Raw genomic sequence first — 10,914 nt, 5'->3', positions numbered from 1 at the left:
TTGTTCATCATATTGAGCATGCGCTTGTTACCTATAACCTTTTTGGCGTTTTTGAGAATTTTTAAGGAATAAGATATCAAACAAATAGAAAATGAATGGATTGTCTAGAAAGTGAAGTCTTTCTTCCCACTTACAATGTTACCTCACTCTCTGCTCCCTAAAGTCTTCAAAGTTGCATAATGCGCACACACGCGCATGCACACACACACACAATCAATCAACCGCATGAGACAACTATACAAACATCAAATTAGAAGAAAGGATTTGCAATACCAACAAAACCTGAACTGAGAAAAACACGATTCATCTACCTCTACCGGAAAGGCCTATAAAATATTTGGTACCTGTGCAGCAAGTTTTAGCTGCAACTCCTTTATCTTCGAGCATAGCTCCACCTTCTGCTCCTTGTAGCTCTGGAGCAAGAAATCCTTCCCGTCTATGACTTCCTTGAGCTCTTGCACTTGCTTCTTCAACATCTCTATCCTCTGTCTTTCGACGTTACCTTTTGCTACTCTGACACAGTTCACTTCCATATCATCAATGCTATCGGCATACCCGTTTGAGAACCCATTTGCTATTTCTTGATGGCCATTTTTTGCATCTACTGGTTTCTCAGGGGAGACAGCCTCTACCAGACAATGATTAGCAATGATCTTTCTCAATTGTTGGATCTCTCTTTCAGAAGTGAACAAATCCCTACTGGTACAATCTAGTTGAGCCTGCAAATGTGCTGATTGGGAGTAATGAATATTGAGAGAATTCTGAAGTTCTGTTATTTGGGCCTGCATTTCCATTATCATCTCATCCCGTCTCTTAATTTGCTGCCGCAATTTTTGTATCACCTCTCTTTTGCTATAGACATCAGATCCAGATTCAGAGACACAAGGGGAATCTGAGCTGTTCGAGTGGGGCAACTGCTTCCTAGGTATCTCAAGACAGTCAGGAGATGATATCCACAACATACTTCCACTACCTTTATTTGGTTCTTCAGACGGGATTTCAATTAATGGAAGAGAGACATCTGAAGCATTCTTTACTAGACTATTGGGATGCTTGGTAACATCTGCAGAATATCAATCATACAACAGAGAATACCACTTGATGAGTTATGCTGCATCATTGGGAACACTATGAGGTAAAACTAGACATTTAGGCGATATTTATTTGAATAGAAAGAAAGGAGAGGGAAGAGGAGGAAAGTGTCAAAAGATTCATGCTTCATATGCAATTTTATGATCCTTTACATTTTCCTCCACCTCGCCCTTCTATTTTCCACCTAAGGAACCTAGCCCCATGATACATAAGTCATTAGGCTATAGAATGAGTAATCTCATAATTATAGGCTATTAAATCACTCAATTGTGTTTCTAATCTTCGAACGTTATCAAAATACCTAATGAAGCAACTTATTATGTGCAACTTATTTCAGTCATATATCAGTTAAAATATACAGTAATAGTAAGAACTAAGAAATATCAGAAGGGCAAAAAAATTCTTTCGAGAAAAAAATTATAATTATCAGTTTCAGCAAATTTTAAAGGCAACTGAGTCCGTCCGAGACAAAATCTTCCAAATGAAGTATCAGAAATAGATAAGTCAATCAATGTGCAGTAGAAGTGCTGATAAACACAACACCCTAAAATTTGAAAACAACTAAAGTGGGTAGCCACAGAAATGACATTAATTAGCATTGCAAAGTTTTGTTAGTACACCCTGCGCAATAGTTCAAATGGGGCCTCATAATTTAATAGACTCTACTGCTGTGTTTTGGGGTGATGCAAGCAGGACTTTCACTTTAAGGGATGTTTCAAAATTTGACAGAAAGAAATTTAGTTAGAACAACATTTACAGCAGTTCAGCATAAAAATTAAATACAAGAAATCATAGGAACAAGAAAGGAACGCAATTAAACAATAGAGAAAAGCATGTAAATACATCCAACCAAAATGAAGGATCATCATGGCCCATCCCTTAAATGCTTGCCTATAAAACAGGCTGCGAAACATGCTTACATACAAAGGTTGTTTGTTGGTTGTTTCCATAAAAAACTGATAATTATTCCCAGATATTAAAATTTTGATATAGAAAAAATGAAGTATTAATGCAGCAATCAAATAAGTTCATGAAATTAGATGACAGATATCATCCTTTACACCAAACCTTTTGGGGAAAGAGACAATATGTTGTGAAACTTCCAAATAACAAGCAATGGTAGTATAATAAGAGCAAAATATGAGCATAGATATCAATTGTAATTGATTTCAGTCGACAAAGGTTTACCATACCAGTAATATTTGGTGCTATAATTACTCATGCTGTTTCCATAAGAATTGTGATTGTATAAAAAATTTACGATTACCATATGTGTGATAATGCTTACCATAAACTCCTGTAACTAGTATAAATATGCCTATTAGGCTATGGCAATAAGATCAAACAACTATTTTCTCCTTTCCATCTCTACTTTATTTTTGTTTCCACATGAGTATTTTTTCCCTCTCTCTTCTATTTCTCTCTATTACCTCGCACCAAACCCTCTTGTTGCCACGCCGCCATCTTCTTATCCTTCTTTCTCCCTCTCTCACCACCATCTCCTCTCTCTCACTCTCTCATTGCTACCCTTTTTATTTATTTTTCAAAAAACACGTTATCCTCTCCCTAATCTTTTCTTCCCTCCATGTTACTTCTCTCCTTTAAGATTATGGCTTTCATTTCAATAAAAAAAAAAAAGACAAATTCCCAAAGGGCGCAGAATGCTCAAAAGAAGCACCTAGGTTTCATTCTTCTCAAAAAACATACTCATTCCCATTTTACGCCTCTGCCAACCGTGACTTTTTTTCTTTCCTCTCTCCTTTACATACAATAATTTTCTCTTAAATTAAATTAAATTTTAATTAAAACTTTAATAGATAATCCTCTAAATTTATTTATTTTTATTTTTAAAATTTTAATAAAAATATAAAAGAAGGTTAATAAAAAATTAAAAATATTTTTTCTATTTTTAATATCTAATTATAAAGAATAAAAATTAAAAATAAAAACGAGAACTGATTTTATTAATAAAAATAATAAATAAAATAAATAAAAAATCACTTTGGTGTTAGTTTTTAAAAATCAATTAAATATCAACATCGCTATGGTATTGATTTTTAAACCGACACCACAACTTAAACATCAGCACCGTTGTAGTGCTGATTTTTTAAAAACCAACATCACAATTTAAACACCAATACCACTGTGGTGTTAATTTTTAAAAAACAGTAACGATGGCATATTTGGACTTGGAAGCACTACAAAAATCCACATGAGATGGAATAAGTCCAATCAGAGCTCTCTAAATCCATCAATGGATTTTGACCGAAATTCATTGATGGACCTAGGGGACTTAGAATTTTTGAAAAGTTAACATGAGATGGAAGATTTGAGTATGTAAGTATATATGGTGTGAAATCCTGATCCTGAGACTAGGATTGAAAGTTATGATCATGTGACAACTGCCACAGACTGTGGTACTAGTTTCTGAAGACCAATATAACTATGGTACTGGTCTTCCAAAACCAACACCACTATATTGATTCTTCTCACACACAGTAGTGTTGATTTCCAAATATCAACACCACTATGGTGTTGATTTTCAGAAACCAGCATCATATTGTTCTGAAAGTTTAAAATCATTTTAAACACTGTTAGAATGTCTTAAAACAATAAACGAGAGTTTATTTGCACTAAGGTTCACATAATAAACTCACATGAGTTGGCATGAGTCCAATCAAAGCTCTCTAAGTCCATCAATAAGTTTTGACCAAAATCCATTGATAGACCTTGGAGACTTTGATTTCTAAAAAGTTAACATGTAATGGAAGAGGGTAGTGGAGTGAATGTATTAATGGTGTACATGTATGGTTCTTACATCACTACAATAAGTTATGTGTATGTGTCAAATGTCATAAAGGCCGAAACTTTGTAAACATTTAAATCACTGTTACTAATAACTTCAAATTTATATCTCTGGGCACATATGAATTCCGGAGTATTTCAGAAACTTGTATCACTTGAAATGGGTCCGATCAGAGTTTTTTAGGGGATTTGGATTTTTAAAATTTTACAATGAGATGAAAGATGTGGGCATTGCACAGTGCCGCGAGCGCCCGACCCATTGGCATTCATTGCAAGCGGCCACTGTGGGCCAAATCGCGGTCGGTTTCCGGCCAAATCACGGTCGGAGACCGACCGAGGAAGGATCGCCGGCGGTCCTTCCTCGGTCGATCTCCGGCCGCGATTTGGCCGGAAACCGGCCGTAATTTGGCCCACAGTGGCCCGCACGCTGGTTCGGCAGTTTCCGACCGAATTCGGCCGAATTCCGACCACAATCCAGCCGAAATCCGGATCCGATCGGCGCGCCGGCGAGTGGGTCGTCGATCTCCGATGGCCGGACGGCGTGACGACAGCGGCAGGCGTGGCGACAGCGGCAAGAGTGGCTGGGGGTCGAGGCTGTCGCGCACGGGTCACGTAAATCCTGTCGCGCAGCATAGAATTTCTCTCTCTCTCTCTCTATATATATATATATATGGTGTAAATCTTGATCCTGAGATCAGAATTGAAAGTTATAATCGCGTGCCAACTGACATAAACTGTGGTATTGATTTTTGAAGACCAACACCACTGTGTTGGTTCTTCTCACATAGTAGTGCTGGTTTCCGAATACCAATACGATTGTGGTGCTGATTTTCAGAAACTAACACTGTAGTGTTGGTTTCTAAAAGTTTTAAATCATTTTGAGTACTATTAGAAATGCCTTCAAATAATAAACGATGACTTATTTGAACTAAGGTCCACCTAATAAACTCACATGAGTTGAAATGGGTCCGATCAAAACTCTTTAGGTCTATCAATAGGTTTTGATCAAAATCCATTGATAGACCTAGGGGATTTAGATTTCTGAAAAATTGACATGTAACGAAAAAGGATAATGGAGTGAAGGTATTAATGGTGTACATATATGTCTGGTTCTCCACTCCACTCCATGGTGAAATCAAAATGAGTTACAAAAGCTCAGGCTGAGTATGTTCAACTCAGCAACAGCTATGAATAGGATGCAATATTTAGCCACTACAGATACATATAATTTATATTTGGATTACAAGAAAAATATAAAATACTATTATTTAATAGACAAGACAACTCTTAACATCTAAGACAATCAATATCAAAAGGAGATAGAGTTGACAGACAAAAATCTGAGAACTGGAATGAAAAAAAAATAGTTTACCATCAATTAAAATTACAGTTGACACGAATGGTGAAAAAATGATATTACCTCAGTCTCCAAAAACAAAGAGTTGATATCTGGAATCAATAAGGTTAACAAAAAAAAAAGTTTGGATCACATAAACATGATATAGATACATTTTGCACCATTGCTTTGTTTCTTCCTAGAAAAAATATATATATACAACTAAATTTTGACAATACAGTAAGGATATCTGAGTATCTTCAAGTCAAAGTTCATAAATTATGTTTTTCTGTCACGAAATTGAAATCATATGGCATATCGATCTCTAAATATTTTGAAAAGCATATTCAACAAATATTGCCATAAGCTAGATTACAAACTTATCCATTATCATTCCTTGTCATTGACTCATTGTTACTAATCAATTAGAAACACAAAACAAAATCTCAAGTGACTAAAACTAATTTATTTTTCATAAAGCCACAAAAAACTTATTACCATTTGCAAAAAGAGATGGAAATTGGAGATTATTGTACACTGACAAAATGGATTTAATAACAATGAAATAATCTATCAGATAGCCATCAATTTGATAAACTCACTTCAGTGATTTTTACCAACAATGCTTACTGATTTTTCATGCAAACACTTCTTTGAAAAACAAAATACCTTTATTCTGATGAAGCTAATGCATCATTTGAAATTTATCCTTTAAGAAATTTAAAGTTACCATTATAAAGTATATTAACTACAATTACATGTTCGCAAGTTAAAGTTTGTGGGGATAGACATGCTAAACTAGAGTAACATATATGAAACTATGTTACTGATTGGCAAGACAAGATTATCCCCTGTGCCTTGACTTCTTCATAAATAAAATAGATTACAAAATTGTAAGCATTCAAGACAAAAAAGGAAAAACCCTTGGTTACAAATTTCTTCTATGTGAAATTTAAGGTTGGCAGAAGGAACCAAACCTGAGAGACAGAAATTACAAACTTCCTCAACATGATTTAAGTTATGTAGATTTCTGTGCACCTTGCAAGCTCCCATACTTTTCTTGGATATAGATCTAGTATCTTCTGTTTGAATAGCAACTCTTAAAACAAAATTAACTGTGTTAAAGGAATAAATATCAACTTAGACTAGGCAAAATTCAAACCTTGATTTGCAAGATTTTGTCTCCTTGTTTCAAAGGCTTGCTTTACCTTAATTCCAAGCTTTATTGTTAGTGCGCTCAGCAATGCACTGCCTGCAATAAGAACCCAATTTACTCCTTCCTGATGCACATGATTTAACTTCTGACCTCTCTGCATCGGTGCATTAGTTTTTGGGTTCATCTTAAACCAGTTGTTGGAAAAGAAGGTGACTAAGATGTTTGATTTGAGCTGCATCAAAACCCCACATATGAGGAAAAGACACCAGTCTGGAAAATTATAGGATAACTTTAAACACAGCCAAAGGGATGTTTTTCACTTGCCCTTCAATATGTACAAAATTTTCAAACCCATAGAACAGCAAAGATGCATATGAATGAAAAATCAGAAAAAGGAAGCTAGAGCAGAAAAGAAAATAAAAAATCTTAGCAACCAAAATGACACATATAAGGAACTTCGACATTAGTGGATGGCAAAAGGAGGAGAATTTAGCATCTAGTTAATATGTATATGTCAGACAACATTACCCATCTGCCACCATTGTGTTATTTGCAATTACAAAGGATTTATTCTCTTTTATCAATGTGAATCATGCTCCAGTTTATAAGAAATCCATTCCAGTGTGGGTTCAACTTTAGCAACATACTTTCCTATCACAACTGAGACTAGAATAACAGGGAAACCTGAAGTTACAACAGCCAGCTCACAATGCAAGTCTTAGCATAGGTTAGTTCATCTCCTTCTATTTCTATGATTTAATCACATTATTCCCAGTTTGCATTATGGATCATTCTTTCTTTAAAAAAAAACATAACAATTATTAAAGAATTGTACTACCTGATAAAAATTTTGACTGGGAGTTTGGTTCTCAGTTTCAGAACTAGGCCTTATTTCTTTCTCTAGAATTTGCTATAAATAATCTAAACTGCTGACAAACTCCAGATTTCTTCAACTATGAAAGCTAATATTATAGTCCAGTCACAAGATTAATGCTTCAGCGTTTTGCTACCCCAGTGCAAGAATACTTGGTCAACGTTAAAGTCACTTAGATTAGCTGTGTCGTTTGTCATGATTTCAACAGTTTCACATAAGGATGCATTTAGACCCTCTGCCATGGCGTTATAGCATACAGCTTAATATTAAGGAAAGCACTGTAAGCACCTTCGTTTCAGACCACCACCAACAAGGTCAAACTTATAGATGTGGTAGCACGTTGTAATCATTCCTAATGTCAATTCACCCAGTGGACGAAGTGCACCACATGACTCAAATCAGAATGCGGATCCAGTAGCTTGCTTTATTCTTTCCATCATCAAAACAGTATTATCAAGCCAAAACCCTAATCTTTCAAAAAAAAAAAAAAAAAAAAAAAAGGAGAGATCCATGTGAGACCAGCCAATGGAATGGCAAACTTGCTCATCTTCTACAAGATTCTTGGACAATTAATCCAACAGACGAATTTATCGAGCATACAGAACAATCTCATCAAACTAGAAATAAAAAAAAAAAAAAAAAACTCGTGATGCAACAGGGCAATTGACGATACTACCTCGTGAATGCAGAACAGAGCAGACGGCGGTGTAAGTGGGATCTAACGAGGCCGAGCAGTCGGCCTTTCTGCGCTTCCTTCGATATCGAAGCGGTGGCGAACGATGAGATTGTTTCCAATCTCACTGGCTTTGGATTTGGCGGCGCTTTGCTTCGCCCCAAACTCTCTCTTTCTCTTCGCGTTCAACGTCGTTTTCTTCGCTACGGACGGACTCTTGAGTCTTGTCTGGGCCGTCATTTTTATTTTTTTTTTAGCTGTCGACATCGGGATGCCCGCGGAGAACAAATTCCGAGCGGACGTCCGCATAGAGAAAAGCTCTCACCGGAAGGAAAAGATAAAAATGCCAATTTGCTTTTGGTACGGTAGCACTATGCGGTTTTCACTTATATGGACAAAAGAATCACAAAATTATAAACCTCTTTTATCATTTTCTTCTGCTCCCTTTATATTTTCCATTTAAGTAAACTAATGCTAAATTATCAAATTATCATCATTGGACATCATAATAAATTAAATATCGGATCTCGACAAAGCTTAGTAATCGTATGATGATGGCTTTTATAATACTTATACTTCTAGAATTGTGTCATACAATGTATAAGTTGGAAATGTGAATGCAGGGGCGGCTCAAGCCCACGGAGGGTCCTAGGCGAAATTTTTTTTAAAATGATTGTTATTATTTTAAAAAATTTTCTCTCACCCTTTTTTATTCGGACTATGGTGGATTTAAAATTTTTTTTAAATAAATTAAAATTTTAATTTTAAAAATGTCTTAGCGATATTGAATGATGAAGCTTGACTACCCAAAAATATAATTTCTTTTAGAAACTATTTAGTTTACCAAGAGAGAATAACCAGGACAAAGTGCACTTCTCCTATAAAGAGTCGATAAAGAAATCCCATGTCTCCGTGTGCTGCATTTAAAAAACAAAAAAGATGAACAAATGAAATGCAACATTCCTTTCCCTTCTATAATAATCTCACAAATTACAGCACCTGTATAGCAGCACCCAATTTGTCCCTTTAACTAATGCTGGGAGTGAGGAGTAGAGGGCAGCACGAATATCATCCGACAGAAGCATTGATTGTTCAGACATGTCTGGTAGATCAAAATATGTATTATCATCCTTTGCAACTGGTCTTAGGTTGTTTCCAGACAACTCTGGCTCATAAGCTGCCCTTATTTTGGCAGTCTTGTTGATAACTTTTCCAAGTGTTCTCCTGCCTCTAGTAAATAAAGATATCCTTCCACTACTTTCAATGGATGCAGATGTTGAAATCGTCTCTTTTGCTTTTGCATGGTGCTCATTTGGATCTCCAGTAGGATGATTGCCTGACTTTGAAGATGACAACAAAGAGATTAAGAATGCAGTAAAAGATGATGTATCAGGTCCATCCGGAACTTCAGATTTCTCTTCTGTTTCTTCCTTTTTAGGATGTATGGTTGTCAAATCCTCTTCCTAAACGGAGGAAGACGGCCAGTCCAGAGGGGCGAGGCGGCAGGAGATCGCTGTTTCGCCGGCGTCGGTGAGGAAAACCCTCAAGGGAGATCGCTGTTTCGCCGGCGTCGGTGAGGAAAACCCTCAGGGGACTAGGGGAGATCGCTGTTTCGCCGGCGTCGGTGAGGAAAAGTGGAAAACCCTCAGGGGATCGCTGTTTCGCCGGCGTCGGCAGGAGATTGCTGTTTCGCCGGCGTCGGCAGGAGATGAAGAGTCGACAGTTGGCTGTCGCGAGATTGGCCGTTGGCGTTGAACGAGAACGAAAGAACGGGAGAAGGAGAACGCGGAGAACGAGGCGAAGAGAAAGAGAACGGGAGAAGGAGACACGTCGAACGAGGCGAGGGAGATAAAGGGGATATCGGTATTGGGAAGCGGCGAGATTTCCTGGATCCGATTTTAATCATTTATTATTTATTATCTCTAAATAATTTAATAATTTAAATTTTTTTTTGGGCCCCTTTTAAACCTGGGCCCTAGGCATAGGCCTTACCCGCCTATGCCCAGAGCCGGGCCTGTGTGAATGGATAAATAAGTGGATGGAAAAAAAAAGAACTGCATTATGAATGGAGTCTTTAATCCCATATTGAGAGTTTTGTGGTTATAAGATTGATTTATAATGAATCATGATTATTAAAATTATGAATATATATATATATATGGGAAGAGACTCTCTCTTATGTGTGAGTGTATTGAATATCGAATGTCAAATTGATCGGGATAATATCTATCTAGATAAAAATAGAGATGCAAAGCAATAAAATAAAAACTCTATCCACATCATTCCTCATTTCTCTCCTCCCAAGTGGTCCGCTCGACAGTTCTTCAATGATCTGTGTCATGGGAAAGAGACGTCCAACGTGATTTTGAAACACCGTCGGAGATGATAAATTTATTTTAAAGAACTATATCAAATACATGCCTCGTCAATGCTCGACTTTTCTCTTGCTCGACGGTCTCGCCTTCCATCCCGGCAACCCTACTACTTGGTTAACAGCCTAGCTCACTTAATGGTGTTGCCTACTCGCTCGACACTTCACTACTTGGCATTCTGATTTAGTAGTTTGGCACAGTTTCACCCGACCTCCTGTTAAGAAGTTCTCTACCCAACCATCTAGCTCGGCCCATTCGATTCGCTTAGGAGTTAGATCTGTTCAGGTCACTTAACGACTTGCTCGAGTTGGCAACTCGACCTAGCTTTACATTCATCAGTTCGACTCCAACACTCAACCAGCTCAGCACTCGGTAACTTAGTTCAATCATAAAGGCAACTCAATCATCCTAGACAGTTCATCTTTCTCTACTTACCGTTTGACAAGTTTAATTAATCTCAAAAGATAAATCTGAATTTATTATTTTAGTAAATTTGAAATTCAAACTATTCCTTATTATTTCCGACAAATATCTCTAATAGTCTCAAATAGAGAGATTATCCAATAATCTTTTAAAAAAACTCACTCCGTTGAAATGGCAAGGAAG

General features: G+C 36.8%; 2 protein-coding genes across 3 annotated transcripts; both read right to left on the bottom strand.

The window, feature by feature from the left end:
* Positions 1 to 226: 226 nt before the first annotated feature.
* Positions 227 to 8,088, bottom strand: LOC141843744 (uncharacterized). 2 transcript variants are annotated; one of them, XM_074731777.1, is made up of 4 exons: positions 7,940 to 8,088; positions 6,396 to 6,659; positions 6,211 to 6,315; positions 227 to 1,063 (listed from the first exon to the last, which is right to left on the bottom strand). In XM_074731777.1, the coding sequence occupies exons 2-4, from the start codon at positions 6,625 to 6,627 to the stop codon at positions 327 to 329; spliced, it is 1,074 nt and encodes a 357-aa protein (XP_074587878.1). In that variant the 5' UTR covers positions 6,628 to 6,659; positions 7,940 to 8,088; the 3' UTR covers positions 227 to 326. The 2 variants fall into 2 exon arrangements, with proteins under 2 accessions (XP_074587878.1, XP_074587879.1); XM_074731778.1 differs by having other exon boundaries at positions 6,396 to 6,621.
* Positions 8,089 to 8,771: 683 nt separating this feature from the next.
* On the bottom strand, positions 8,772 to 10,404 carry LOC141843924 (uncharacterized). The gene is made up of 3 exons (XM_074731943.1): positions 10,354 to 10,404; positions 8,936 to 9,399; positions 8,772 to 8,853 (listed from the first exon to the last, which is right to left on the bottom strand). Exons 1-3 carry the CDS (start codon positions 10,402 to 10,404, stop codon positions 8,772 to 8,774), a joined length of 597 nt encoding a protein of 198 aa, XP_074588044.1.
* Between the last annotated feature and the right edge of the window lie 510 nt (positions 10,405 to 10,914).

This window comes from Curcuma longa, chromosome 13, assembly GCF_044706935.1.
Source record: "Curcuma longa cultivar G26 ecotype Majalengka, Jawa Barat chromosome 13, ITB_CL_G26_1.1, whole genome shotgun sequence".
Taxonomy (NCBI): Eukaryota; Viridiplantae; Streptophyta; class Magnoliopsida; order Zingiberales; family Zingiberaceae; genus Curcuma; species Curcuma longa.
Note: the sequence above shows the minus strand (reverse complement) of the source record. Positions and strands in the feature narration are given on the sequence as shown.